Here is a 15,064-nt window from a genome sequence, read left to right on the forward strand (position 1 = left end):
TGAGTAAGCGACTGTGAGAGAAACAGAAAATAACGTTTGAGTCAGTTGGAAATTGTTGCAGCCCGTTGCCGTGTCGCACTGATCAGAAAACACGGAGCGAGTCATGGATGATGAAAATAAAGTCACTCAGTTTCAGCAGTTTAGTGGGAAAAGACTTTGGTTGTGTTCAGACTGACATTAGCTCTTTAGCTCTGCAGCAATAACAGGCAACATTCATCTGTTTCCCTCGTGATCATCAAGACCAAGGATAAAACAGTTGTCGCTGCTTCGATTTATAGAACTGTCTAGTAATATTGTGTAATCCACTGTGTTGTGTCTTTGAGTCCAATAATCCTTTGAATTTATGAATGTAGTGCTCAAACTGGAACTTCATGGATTGTGTTTCATTACGCCTTTGTGCCAGCAACAGCCCGGTCCGCTCGTCCGTCCCATTCTTGTGAACGTGATATCTCAGTAATAATGTAAAAAAGTAATGCGGGAACTTCTCGAAATTTAATAATAATAATAATAATAATACATTTTATTTATAGGCGCCTTTAAAGGCCCTCAAGGACACTTTATAACGAACAGTAAAATATAAAAAGTATAAATAGTACAAGGCATAAAATACAGAATAAATTAGAATGAATGTAGTTGTAAAAAATAAATATGATAAGGCGCTGGTGCTGAAATTTGGTGCAAACATTCACTTTGACTCAAGAATAAACTGATTTAGAATTTGGTGGTCAAAGGTCAAAGGTCAAGTCATAACTCACAAATTCATTTGCCGTTCATTGCCATTAATTTTCAGTTCGACACATTTTAAAACAAATATTTAAAACAGGATAAAATGATGAAGTGATGACAGTTTTATATCCACATGATCATAGGTTCAACTTTACAGCGACATCATGATGTTCTGCAAAACATTTCTGGTCATTATTCAACGCTGTAACTCAGAAACAGAAGGACAGATTGTGGTCATATTTCCTGCAACGTAGCTGGTTGGTGGAGGGATACGACCACGAGGCGATAATTCTAGTTTTCTTACCGGTACCTGTAGCAGGTAACGTTTTCACACCAATGTAGACCCTTGTATTTCATCGGTACTACTTTCAGTCTGAAGGCTTGTTGTATCACAAACATGTAGGGCATTCACTAAAGCTTCAGTGCAGTAGGAGACCTTGGTGTCAGTACTACCTTTATTTAATTAGTGCAAGGAGATCACAACAAGGTAAAAATATACTTCTACTGTCACAAAAGAACAAAAGTTCATGTTTAGGCCGTACAAGTAGAAGTACATTAGAAACACATTGTCAGTTCCCACAAATCTACTATAACACTTTGACTAATTAGTTTGAAATGAAAACTTTCTCAAACGTGTGTTTATTCACCTTCTCTGTCACTTGGCTCCTTCAAGAAATAGAAATTCGAAGCTGCCGGTCCCGGTTTCAAATTAAAAGTTGTTTCCCCCGATAAAACATTCATTGATCCCCGGGGGTCGACAATTTGTAACAAAATACAGCAAAGAAAAATAGTATGTGAATAAAGTTAAAATCAAAGGGTGATAAAGATTTTGGGCAGATGTGGGTTGCGGGTTCACGTCAGGTTTTAGGTCAACAGTGGAAACAGGTAGACTCCTGAGAACAAGGTTTGATTTTCAACAGTTACGTGCCCTTCCTGTAAAGTTTGTATCGTGTAATTATATATTGAACATAATACAGCTGTCTGGAGCTACTTAACGGTCTTTCAAATGTCCTGAAAATTCTGCTTTTTTTTTTTTTTTTTTGAAAGTTTACTTTGTGAAATTGAAGAAACACACACACACACACACACACACACTCGGTGTGCAGGTAAAGCTCTGTATTGTGGGTGTGACCTGGTGATGAAAGCCTGGGAATGTGCAGAGGTGGAGTGGAACAAGATGAGATTTACTGCCACACACACACACACACACACACACACACACACACACTCACTCACATATACGCAGTGATGACTAGTAAATGGCGATGCTGAATTTGAGACGGAAAAAATGTTTCCCCTGGTCTTTTCCAGCCTTTCATGACCTCCACTCCCTTCCTCCTCTTCTTCCATTTTACCCTCTCTGTCCATCCGTCTCTCTTCTCTCTCTCTCTGCTATCTTGTCATCTTTCTTTTCAACTCATTTATCTCCACCTCTCTCTGTTGTCTTTCCCCTCCTTGTCTCTTTGACTTTTTATTACTCTGCTCACTATATATTTCCTCCTCCTCCTCCTCTTCCTCTCTCTTTCCCCACCCATCATTAATATCAGAGAACAGAGTTTCAAATGTCAAGCTCCTCACAGCAGCTTGTCTCAACACACAGGTAACCCTAAGTGTGAACATAAAACTTCACCGTGCTAACTTTATGTTGCATGAGAAGACTTTGCACTTTGGTTTAACTGGTTCATTAGTCACAGTCCCTGCATATTATATTAGTGAACTAAATATGATCTCATCACCTCAAAGGGAGAGTGATAGTTAGGAGGTTTAGGTTCCATCAAGCTCACTCCGCTGGTTTGGATTCATCAGTGAACAAATATAAAAATAAAACTTTTCAGTAAGTGTCTGCGGCGCAATATTAACTTGTAACCCGCTTCCTGAAATAGACTGTAGATAGTTTTCTTTAGCAATGCTGTCACATTAGTGTTGCTGTGAATATTTAGATTTGTTGGTTCAGCCACCCAGTAAAACCCAGCGTGCGCTCGTACACCAGGCCGTCAGACGACACAGATAATGTTTTTGAGCATTTCTGGAACGTTTCTTTTCCCGGAGAACTTATTAAATGCCTCTATAATGATCAGTCAAACCTCCAGGAAATTAAATGAATGAATCAATAAGAGCTCTTTTTTTATTTTTTGAATGTTGAATATTTGATATTCAGCCAGGTAATGAGCAGAGGGACGCTTCAGTCGCGCTGATGTTTTTTTTTTTATCTGTGCTGTCACAGCAAGTCTCCCAAGCACCATATCCGTGTCCGCCTGCAGTATTTATCCATTCATTATATATCACATAGACTTCACCTTAGCGTTGACCGCTTTCCAAAGCATACCTCAGAGTTCTTGGGTTTTTTTTTGAGTTTTTTTTTCCTTCCTTTCAGGCAGCCAGAGGTTTCATTCATTTCAGTTTGTTATGAAATTAATCTTGGAGAGACTTGAAACCTGTTTGAGTCAGGCAATCCATCACAGTGTACATCACGTCTGCTCTGATTATTGTCAAAGGAACTTACAAACACGGTGGTGCGGCTTGAAAAATGCTCTTCGGAAAGGTTAGGTATATGTGGGCCGCAGTAAAACAGTCTAAGAAAGTAAATGAGAAAAACAAAATCACCCAATAGTTGCTTAAAAACTCTTAACATGATCGTGTATCTGGATCTGATCTTTCTGCTCTTATTATTCCAACGTGGAGAATTGTTAGGATTCAGAATAAGGTTTGGTTTCTAATACTGAATAAATAAATTATAATACGTAAACCTGCTGCATATTCACTCTGACAACATGTGTATCTAACCTTCTTTGTTGTGTTTGTTGGATATGATCCGTTGTTTAGCTAGTCAAGTCACCCGGGACGAAGGGTCAATGAGAAATGAAGCGACTCCAGTTCGTCTTCCTCTCTGAAACTTCTTTTTCTCTTCTTTGCCTTTCTACTGTTTTCCTTGGATCCCCCCCCCCCGTCTCACTTCATGTACTCAACCCAAACCGAATCGTCCACATAATCACATAATAATTTCATGTCTGCAACGAAAAAGGTGCACAGTAGTTGCAGGTAATTATTGGTATCTATAATAACCTGGAACATTCCATAATTAAACCGTCCCCTCCCTCCCACCCCGGCTGTCGTTTCTCATATTATTCCTCTTTTGGTCTCTCTCTTTCTCTCACTCTCACACTGGTTTATTTCCACTAATTTTTTCTGCTCAACTCAGGTTTTTCTCCCTCTCCTGTCGTTAGCTCACCTCCTCTCCCCAGCTTCCCTCGCTCCATCTCTTCTTAACAACTGTTTTCCTCCATCCCTGCTTTCCCTCGCTCTGTTATTCTAGCTAAGTGTAGATTTCTGCCAAGCTCAGCACTGCTTAGGCTCAGAACATAGTTATAGTTGGCCTTAACTCCCCTCCTCCCCTCTTATTTTTTTTTCTTCTCAAAATTTCACTCCGCTTTTCACAAAACTTCCCTTTCGGATCTTTGGACAAACACCCCTCCGCTGTCGGTGTTGATGTTGAGTCTCTCGGTCTCGTAGCGCTCAGATATTCACGTAATCTGAATATCTGCAGTGTTGACTGTGTTAACAAATGTTAGCCTGACTGCTGTTTGGAGAGAAAGCCTAAAAGGCGATGTTCCGACCTCGTTTTATTCGCCGTAGGGGAGTTTGGTGGAGATGGCCGCCACTTAATGGGGGAAGTGGGTTGTGACTTTAAGGCTGTATTTCAGGAAAAGATCAACAGGCGGAGGGAGATTGGAGAGTAGCATGAAGTAATGCAGAATAAATCGATCTTTACAGCTTCTCTGTTATCCAGAATAAGAAAGAAATCTATGTATTTTCAGTGTGTGTTTAGTTTTGCGTTGGCAGGTCAGTGGCATTGCCACAAATTGGAAAAATGGAAAGGACTAAATTGTGGAGAACGGAAAAAATGAAATATAAAAAGTGAATATTTCAAAGGTTTTTAAACTTGGACCAAATTTCCTTTTCCCAGGAGTTCCCAGGGTTCTCCAGTGCAGGTTCCGTCTACCTCTGGTGTTGGTGTGTGTTCCCTCCTCTCCGACCAAAACCACCAAGTTCAAGATCACTGTGGAGACCAACCAGCCGCCAGTCAACCTCAACTCCATCTTCCCAGGTAACACGAGGGCGCACAACCAGACACTTGACACATACTGATGTTCTCCTGACGCTGTTCTCAGTTTCCCCAACAATCAAGGCTCGCACATTACTATGAACCAAAACCAAAGACTGTTTATTAAGATGGACGTAGCCTCCGTGACGCGACGTCCGCGAAGTTTCTGAAGAGCGGTTTTTAATGCTGCCCCAGCTGTGGCCATCTTGGCAGTACCTGACTCCGTCTAATTCCTGGCTATTCAAAAATACATTTAATTTACACATATTTTAGATAGTGGAATATGCAACTATTAGACACATTTGCCATATTGCTTTACAGCTGTATCTCTTGTAACGCTTTTGGGTGGTTAAAGAAAATCTGGGTCACGTGTCCTGCAGTTTTGATTGTGATTTTCACTCAAAACTGTGTCGTAAACATTGTAAATGAATGAGATAATGGGTGGCTGGAGCTCCGCAGGTAGAGTGGGCTGTCCGCTAATGCATTTCACAAGTCGAGTGTATAGATTTAGTCCATTTACAAAATCAATCCGGTGTATCAGTGATGAAACAATCTGTTGTTTTGTTGTTGTTTTTTTTCCCACACAGGTATTAGAATAAATGTCTGTTCAGTTAGGCTGAGATGGAAACGTCGTGCAGCTAATGAAGCTTAATGGCTGAGGAGCGGTGACGTGGCCACCGGAGGGTGCTACACAAAGCCCAATGACATGAGCAATGAGTAGGAAGCTAGGGGAGGGAACGAGAGGGACGTAGCTGTGTGAATGTGTATACATGTATGTGAATAATCAACTGTTGTATCTGTGTGTGCGGTTGTGTATTTATACGAGTGTGTTTATGCATGTTTATTTATTTATGATTCCTTGTGTGTGTGTGTGTGTGTGTGTGTGTGTGTGTGTGTGTGTGAGAACCCTGGGAATCTCTGTTCTCCTTCCCACTTATCTGACAATCAGCTCCAATCTGCAGCTCTGACGTCTAAACACACACTCGGCGTTCATACGGATTGTGTGTGTGTTTTTTTCCTGTAGAGAGTGATTTGTGTGAGCTGGTGCCTGCTCATATTGTGTGTCTCTGTGATACAGTGTGACTGTCTCTTGTTCACCTTTGTTTGGCGTCTCGCATCATGATAGGCTGTCCTATCTGTCTCATCACTCTGTCTTTCTGTCTCTCTCTCTCTCTCTCTCTCCCTGCAGAGTTTTCATCAAAATCAGAAGATAAGGACGGGAATACCTTGGCTTTCCAGTTCCTGTCAGGAGCCAAGGTTACTGTGCTGGCCTCCAAGACCTCCCGTGAGTCTGACAACAGAAATAAATGATGAACGGCATTTTCACGAGACACTGGTTTGTCTTCAGCAAGGCTGGTGCAAATGTGGAAATGATCTGTCTCTGATGTAGTGCCGGTTTCAGGGCTTTAAACATTTTACCAGATGCCATTTTCAAATGGTATCTATATTTCTTGATGTCTTTTTGGTGCCTCTCCATGATTCTCTAAATATTTTGAAACTTTTGACACATTTCAGTACATTTCGATTCCTCCATCTATGACGCTTAAATTCTTGAACTTTCTTCTGATAACTTCTGATACCTCTTGGACCTTGTTCTGTACCTCAATAATAAACAACTTGGAAACACTATCAACGGTATTATCATAAGCTCCAACACTTTTTGATACTTTTAGCAACTTTTTTGCGCCATTTTTAAAATGTTTTCCATGTTTATAGTTAGTCTTGTCAGGTTACCTCACGTAGTCCTCATGTAACATGGCCGTCTGTCTGTTCGTCAGAGCGCTACCGTATCCAGAGCGACAGTTTTGAGGACATGTGGCTGGTGGTGAAAGAGCTGGTTCAGAGGTTCGACCAGCATTTCTCCAAACTGGGGGTCAAGGACTTCAAGAAAAGTTTCAGCGGACCGCTTCCCCTGCAGGAGTACTTCCTGTCAGTAGACCACCACTTCCAGGTACAAACACTCACAGCTGACAACATAAATAAATGTCAAGCTGCAACATCAACATCTGCTGAAGTTTGTTTACAGTTGATCATTCAGTTGACTGAGAGAATGACTCAAACCTGTCAGTGTTTCCAAGTCGTAAACCAAGACGAAGTCGTCTTGTGCTTCCTTTTGTTTGATGTGAATTGAAAGTGCTAATAATGTGTAAAAACGTATTACAAACATGTGTTAAACTGTGTTTTCCTGTGTGTGTGTGTGTGTGTGTGTGTGTGTGTGTGTGTGTTAGCTGCGTGTCAGTGCTCAGCAGTACCAGGACCTGCTATCGGAGCGAGCGGTCCAGTTCAGAGCCATCCAGCGCCGCCTGCTGACTCGGTTCAAAGACAAAACCCCTGCACCTCTGCAGAACCTGGACACACTGCTGGACGCCACGTACAGCCAGGTCAGAAGCGCTCTCACTCACACACACACACACACACACACACACACACACACACACACGCACTGCAGGAGACCCCCAACCAGACCAGGAACATGTTGGACGCCAGATATCCCATCAGGCCTGATAACACCTCAGGAAGTCCCAGGAGAGGTCGTAGGACACGGCTGGGGCCAAAGGTTCTTACCCTGCTGCTGCTGCAGCTTCACTGCAGGTTAGCAGCAGAAAATGGGAACTTTTTTTGATTGTTTGACTCTTGGAGGTGAATTTTACCTTGGAGAGTCTTGTGCTGTGTTTCATTAACACACACACACACACACACACACAGCGATGACGTGTTAGTGTAGATTTACAGTGTGAGAGTTGTATTCTGCTGATTTATGGACTTCCTCTCTTTAGGTGATTAGCTGTGAGCTCACACCCAGTTGGATACACACACACACACACACACACACACACACACACACACACACACACACACACACACTGTAAAGTAAATGCATACACAGACATTAAGTCACATTAGTTTAAACAGATAAAACCGGTTACTGATACACTTGTACCCGCACGACCATGCGTCGCCACTCTCTCTCTTTTTCTGTCTCTCCCTGATACATAATATGTGTGTGTGTGTGTGTGTGTGTGTGTGTGTGTGTGTTGTAGCTGAGATCAGAATGAAGCTGATTTTTTAAAACAAAGCAGCCGTTAAACCTTTGAGTTGCCCTTTGTTTAACTTTGACGTAGTGAAGGGTGGAACTACTTGTAGTGTCACTGTGATATTGTGTGTGTGTGTGTGTGTGTGTGTGTGTGTGTAAATGAAGTTTAGTCTGTGTGTGTGTGTGTGAGACAAAGTGATGGTTCCTTGCCCCTGCTGTTTACTCTAGAGGCCGACTTGGCGGCCATCAGCTCCAACGTCCATTAGCTTCTCGTTAGCGTAGCGAGGCGGCGTGACATCATCTCTTCATTAACCGTTGAAGCTGTCAGTACGTCACCACTTGGCTCTCTGTGATCAGAGTCGCTCCCCCTGTCCAGCCCGGCGCTCCAACCGTACATTCATTTAATGCACATTTACTTTCAGAGTTCAGAGACGTGGCTGGAGCTTAATGAGAGAAAATTAATGAGCCTGTTGAAGTTCTTAATGCCGATCTAATCCAAATAAACAGTGTTCACCTTGGATTGCCTCGGTTCTTGCCAGGATAAGCTATCAGGGCAGCAGATCTAAACATGTCTGTTTTAAATGTTAATATGCTTGCTCTGTTTAATGTAAACTGCCTTAACAGCTTAATCAGCAACACTTACTGTGTCCATACTTCATCAGCTAACAACATAATCTGCAAAATTTGAGTTCATTGTAGTAAAACTTGTGTGGTCACAAGATGTATGGAGATCCTGTAGCGGCGTCACTGTAGTGAAGGACTGAAAGAAACAATAAAAAAAAAACAGTAATTTACCTGGTCTTTGTTAGAATCGATCATAAAGTGAGGCCAGTTTTTTAACCACTGACCACCTGTCTCACCTGAGTCAGAGAGTCACAACGGTAAGTTTGGAAAATGACATGCATGCGACCTTCTGCTCAGACATGCACGAAAACGCCACGTATCCCCGTGTGATGATCTCAGATCTCGGGAATAATCCTCCGACATAATAGGGAAGTTAAAAAAAAAAAACAACACAACAACAAAACTAAAACATAAACAAAAGAGAGGAATTACCTGTCTTATAGAAAACGTGACTCTGCAGAACAGAGTCGGTTCCAACTGTAAACAAGTAAAACCACAGCAGTGGGTCCTTCTGTAGTTCCCTCCACCACAGCAGCTTTTTTAATTGTTGATATCTGTACACTGCGGTGAAGGACTTTGACTTCAATGAACTCTGGGTTTTGAACTCCTCCTGTTTATGCTAGTGCTCACTATAAACTGATCGTATCACCTGTATCCAAATGTTTTACTAGATCTCTCTATTATCGTATATTCGCTATAAAATTTTGTGTAACCTCAAACTGCCGTCGCTCTCACTCTTTCTCTCTGTCTGATATTTAGCTCTGATATCACGACTCTGCCTCCTCATGCTAATGCTCTCTGCTGTCACTCCTGTCCATCACCTGCTCTTTCTCTCCCTCCCTCCCTCTCTCTCTCTCTCTCTCTCTCTCTCCGTCTTCCTCTCTTCCCGCCATCCAGCGGCTCGCATGCGGGAAGTTTCTGACACACTATACACTCTGTAATGTATACACACTCGCCATAATGGAGGCTATCGACGGCTGGTCGGAAGAGTGATGAATGCGTCAAATTAATAATTCATGTCAGTATTAGGAGTCGTGCCGCTGAGGCCGGGGGCCAGCTCAGCAGTTCGGCTTCTGTAATAGGACGGGTTTCGTGAGGATACATCACGTCCTCATTTTATATAAAATGTTGACAGGGGGGTGGAATAGGCCTAAAATTAAATATGCTTTTTTTGTTTAATCTATCTGAGTGGATTTTATTCATTTCTATCACTGTTTTAAAGGTCCCATTTTTTTTTACACTTTTCCAATGTTTCAATTGAAGTGTAAACACTCAGAGAAACCAAATCCTGCAGGTTTGGATGGTGGGTCCAGGTGGGCGGGGCTTGGGGCGTGGCTGACAGCGGTGACTGCTTTGTTGTGACATCACAAAGTTCCATTCATTCATTTCCGTCTTTTACTATTTCTTCTTTTCCAACTTTTTTTTATTTTTATTTCTAATTTCTGTTTTTCCATTTAAACATTTCTTTCACTTCCCACCTTCTGTTCTTGTTTCTTCCTCTTGACAAGAAGCTTGTAAACATACAGGTAAACTGTAGCTCAAACAAGTATATCTTTTAGTTCCCCATTTTCATCACGTAGGATGTTGTTCCTTCACGTTTCCCATCATTATCTTTTTTCCAGTCAATACATCTGAATCAATGATGTCCTGGTCAAAAGCCCTCACCAGGTGAAATCTCAGGGGACTGTTTAGAAAGAGATCTTGCAGATATTTACCTCATGAAGCCGTGGCCTCAAGCCAGCAATCCCACTGCTGTTCGAATGGCGGAGGAATGTGTGGCCAATCAGGAATGCTGGTGAACCAGGCACCTTTCATTTCAGCCCGGAGGAATGTCTGCTGGGTAAATTTTCTGCATCAATCTTGGGTGATGGGAGGAGCGGGGGAGAGGAGGGGGATTTCCCCCTCGTTAGCGGTGTGCGTCTCCACATGCAGCGGCCGGCCATCGCCGACGAGCCGTCAGAGATAAGAGGAACGAGCTCCCTGTGAGAATACTCTGTGGTCGACTGTGCATTTATGCAGCAGAGGATAATATTTCCATTGTTCATGCTGCCTTTATGGGCCTATATTTTATTCATGAATTCCTGAGAGCTAGTGAGCCACGTCTGATTTCATGTGTGTGTGTGTGTGTGTGATTGTGTATACGTGTTAGCGCAGGAAACTTTTTCATCTGCCGACCACAGTGGCTGGATTCCAAAAAAACACCCGATGTTTGAACCGTTTGACCAGCAGGACGTGATTGATGAGTTCCAGAATAGAGCGAGACCCATGAATGATTGTTTGTTATGTGTCGAAGTGGCTTGCGGAAAAGACAAACCATCTATGGACAAAAGTCCCCAGGTTGTTGGGTCATTGGTGTTAATTCCCAGCTCTGTCCTCCGTCCTGATCTGAGGTGTTTCTCCTCCACCTCCCTCCCCCGTCACCCCTTAAAAAGCAATCAGTCATCACTGCCCCTGTGTTTTACACTCTCCCCTCTAACTGGTGTTTGATTAATCTGTGGCAGACAGAGGTTAGCCCGGCGCTAGTGCCTCTCAACTAACTGCCGCGCTAAGCCCACTCCAATTCGAGGGGAAACCCTGGACTGTCACTCAAAGACATAAAAACTAAAAGCTGTAGAAGGAGTTTGTGGAAATGGATGAAGAGAGGCCAAAGGGGGCAGAAAAAAAGGGAGGGAGGCTTTTCAGTTTCCATAAATATTTTCCCCGGCGCTGTTTCCTCTGGAGGTGAAACGTCCGTCGTTTGTTAGTATTAGCATTAGCGCTGGGCTAGCAAATGCTGCCGTCTGGGAGGTGGTGGTGGTGGTGGTTGGGGGGGGGGTGAGACTCGGGAGCCGAGTCGGGACCGAGCCAAGCTGAGTCTCCCTGTAATTATGAGTTCAAACGCTGGAAGAGGGCGGCTTGCTGACTGACGGGGTGACTGACAGGCTGTCCAGGGGCCGCGCAGGGCCCCTAATGGAGGCTTCTGGAAGACAGCAGCTTGATTTATCTGGCCCCAAATGGAGCTCTAAACATGGCTAAACACAGATCCCACTGTGGAGTGCAGGACCATCGCCATTAACAGCCGAGCCTCACTCACTCCCTGTGTCTCTGCGTATGTGTGTGTATCTAAGAGTGCATAAGGAAGTGTGCATTTAAACCTTGTGTGTGTGTATGTATGTTTCATTTGGTCATTTGTGAGTCATCATTCATGACTGCGTGTGTATTAATCTGTATATTCATATTTCAGTAGATCTTGAGTGCATATTTGCGATGGCATGTGTGAGTGTGTGTGAGTGTGTGTGTGTGTGCAGGCGTCAGTGACTGCATTCATACACGTTTATGTGTGTATGTGTGTAAGTGCAGGCGTTTTCCCCTGTGTTTGCTTTTTTCTCCCAAAAAATTTGGACAAAATCCAAAACGGATGTATGGGAAACCTGCTCAAACCTGATGTGCAAAAATCAATTTTCAGCCAAAGAGATCTGATCCAAGGACAGTCTGAACAGACCCGAGGATAACGGGACCTGATCCAAAACGCAGTAAGCAAAGTGAAGGGACCCAAATAGAGAGAGAACAGCAGCTCTTGCAGCAGAAAACATCTTTGAGGAGTTGAGTTTATTTTATTAACAGAAAAAAAGGGTCTTATAAATAAATATTTCCATTTACCTCAAATTAAGCAATTAAAACATTTTGGTTTTGGTAGTGAAACCGGTGTAAAAAATATTTCCAGCGAGCTTTAATGTGCGCATAAGGACGTTCCCAGATGTGTGTATTTATGTGCATACCTGTAAATGCGTGTGTGTGTGTAACCACGTGCGTGTGCAGCCTGCTTGTATAAGTGTCTCAGTTGAGTGTTGGTCAGTTTGCACATTACCGAGTGTGTGTTCGTGAAGAGAAAGTGCGTGTGTGTGTGTGTGTGTGTGCGCGTGTGTGTGTGTGTCCATGCGTGAATGGCAGGCTCTTCGGTGCCCTGTGTGTTTGTGTATCAGATTAAAGGACCGATGAGAGCTGAGAAACTTCCTCCCTCTCTCTCTCTGTCTTTTTTCTCTCTCGCTCTCTTTTTTTCTTCTTCTTCCCCAGGGAGATGTTTCACCCCAGAAACACACACATTGACACCCATCAGTGCTCTTTCTCTCTCTCATGCACACACTCTCACACTGAGACCCCTCTGCAGGCTGAATGGAGCACAGAGAGGTGGCGGTGGTCTGGTTTGTTTTCCCTCCGACAGTCTGTTTATGTGACTGTCTGTCTTATCAATGAATGGCTGTCTTTCATTCAGCTGACTGACACTCAATGTTCCGTGTGTGTGTGTGTGTGTGTGTGTGTGTGTGTGTGTGTGTGTGTGTGTGTGTGTGTGTGTGTGTGTCTGATGGGGGTGGGCTTTCTCCAGGATGTGGGATTTTGCCTTTTATCTCCTGATGAGGAGCCACAGCAAAGCCAACTTTATCTACACACACATACACACACAGACACACAACCACACACACACACACACACACGCACACACACCCACACAGAGCCTCCTGCGGCTGATGCCAGGTGTTTGCCTGAAGGCAGGTAGGCTGACTACCTTATATAGTATTTTAAAAGGTTTTTTAGTCTAAGCAACAAAAAGTGTTATTTGTCATTAGTTTACAAAATCCCTCATATGACATCACAGATTCAACTCAAAGATAATTATCACCCAGCTGTGCAGTTCCCATCGGCTCTACAGAGCTTTCGTAGCGTCTTTGGGTTCATTGTAACTTTGTGGTAGTTCACTCTCCCGGCTCTCATCGCTGCCATTTTCAGGCTGCTGTATTCAGCTCAAAAAACTGCAAATAGTTGAGCATGTAGCTGCTGTAAAGTCAGATATTTCCCTCAGGAATTGGTGGAGAACAAAACTGAGCTAAAATGTGAGTAAATATTGGACTAATATCTGTCAGGTGGCCAGGATTTTGACTCTTCTTGACTGCTTGTTGTCCTGTCCTTTTCTTCGTGTCCATAATCTGCAGTGTCCGTGGCTTCCATTAAGTATTCCACACTAACGTATGAGCAACGTGATGCAAACACTTGTCTCCAGTGTCTTTTCTGCTCCGTGGTATAAAAACATCTCTCTTCTATTTTGCTTCTCAGAGAGACTTTGAAACAACCGCGTGAGGTCGACTGTCAGGAAACTTAAACTAAGGTAATTTTAAGCATCAGAGCAAACAGTCGATGCCGTTGTTATTGTAGTGTGGACCGTCTCCAGCGGTACTACTGGTTTTTCTTCAATGAGATTGAATCTGAAAAACTACAGAACAGCTATTTAAAGTAATCTTTATTTAAACAGAGGAAACTGGTTTGCGCCACACATTTCTTTATATTCATTAAACCACCGTTGAATTAAAGTAAAACGATTTGCAAATAAGATCGTATTTCATGTTTGTCTTAAACAGTTCCCTTTTTTAAATTTTCCTTTTAATCTCTGTCTCTGCTTCCCAACTTTGATTAATCATGAGCAAACAAATCAGCCGATTTATTTCATTATTTTGGATTTGAATCAGTCTTCCATTCAATTCCAGGTAGCATTAGTTCATTAAAAAGTCTTTTTAAAGTCAAAACGTTTCAGATTTAGCTCTGTAAAACCTTATTATATTTGTAGGATCAGATAAACGTTCTGTGATAGAGCTTTGGTTCTCGGCCCAAACTGAATCAGCGCTGCCCTGACCAGACGGGTTCGGGCCGAGTCTGGCTCTAATTTCTCTTAATTCCCTCGGGCTCGATCGGGTCGAGTTTCATTTTATTTATCTTCCCCAGATTTTAATCAGGTTCGGGCTCATTAAATGCTGCAGCGGTTGCGGGCGGGCTAACACACAATCCACACAACGGTTCCAGTCGGGTCAGGCCAGATTTTTGGATCCAACATGAGCTGTAGTATGAAATTCACATAAAAAAGAATCACAGAGGAAGAGCAGTGTAAGGATGAAGCATCTGCGCTGCTCTATATCAGACAGACATAGATGACCTGCCAGAGGATTTCCTCATAGATGTGGTGGAGCTGGAGGAGAGTTTATTATTAACATATGGATGTGGTCGGGGGTGGGAGGGGTTAGAGACTGTCGAAGAGGGGATCAGAGGGTGAAACGCAGAGAAAGATAGAAGAGATAGACGCATGAAAAGGGCAACAAAGGCAAGAACGACGTACACAGAAATACAAAGAATGAGAATTTTGGATATACCAAATGTAAAGACGCGGAAAAGAAGAAATATGAGGAGATGGAATGAGTGAGTTCAAAAAGAAAGATGGATACTGAAAGATAGGGGAGACAGATGGAAATACCAAGAGATGGAAAGTGAGACGAATGAAAAAAAAGAAAGAATAAAGTGTAAAGATCAAGAGGAAGAAAATGTGAAAGGCAGGAATGGAAACACAGGTCGTCTCCTCTTTTCAGTTTGTGGTTCAGTGCAATGCGAAAAGAAAAAGCGATGCAAGAACAAGAGAGACTGAAAAGAGAAGAAATTCACAGAGATGAAGAGTGATGGCAGTGAAGAACCAAACACAGGCACAAAGGAAGTGTAGATAAAGCAACAAAGATAGAGGTAATATGAAAAGATAGATCTGAATCAGGCAGAGTCGTAAACAA

General features: G+C 42.9%; 1 protein-coding gene across 2 annotated transcripts in view; it reads left to right on the top strand.

The window, feature by feature from the left end:
* The window catches only part of bbs9 (Bardet-Biedl syndrome 9), a 161,595-nt gene that overhangs the window by 49,822 nt on the left and 96,709 nt on the right, over positions 1–15,064 (top strand). For both annotated transcript variants that reach the window (XM_023425470.2, XM_087179093.1), the window contains 4 exons: positions 4,691–4,831; positions 6,018–6,113; positions 6,607–6,779; positions 7,057–7,209. In XM_023425470.2, coding sequence (XP_023281238.1) covers positions 4,691–4,831; positions 6,018–6,113; positions 6,607–6,779; positions 7,057–7,209 — 563 coding nt within the window. The remainder of the gene's footprint in view (positions 1–4,690; positions 4,832–6,017; positions 6,114–6,606; positions 6,780–7,056; positions 7,210–15,064) is intronic.

The sequence above is a fragment of the Seriola lalandi genome, unplaced genomic scaffold (assembly GCF_002814215.2).
Source record: "Seriola lalandi dorsalis isolate HSWRI2012SDOR001 ecotype SW California unplaced genomic scaffold, Sedor1 jcf7180002054782, whole genome shotgun sequence".
In the NCBI taxonomy this organism is placed as follows: Eukaryota; Metazoa; Chordata; class Actinopteri; order Carangiformes; family Carangidae; genus Seriola; species Seriola lalandi.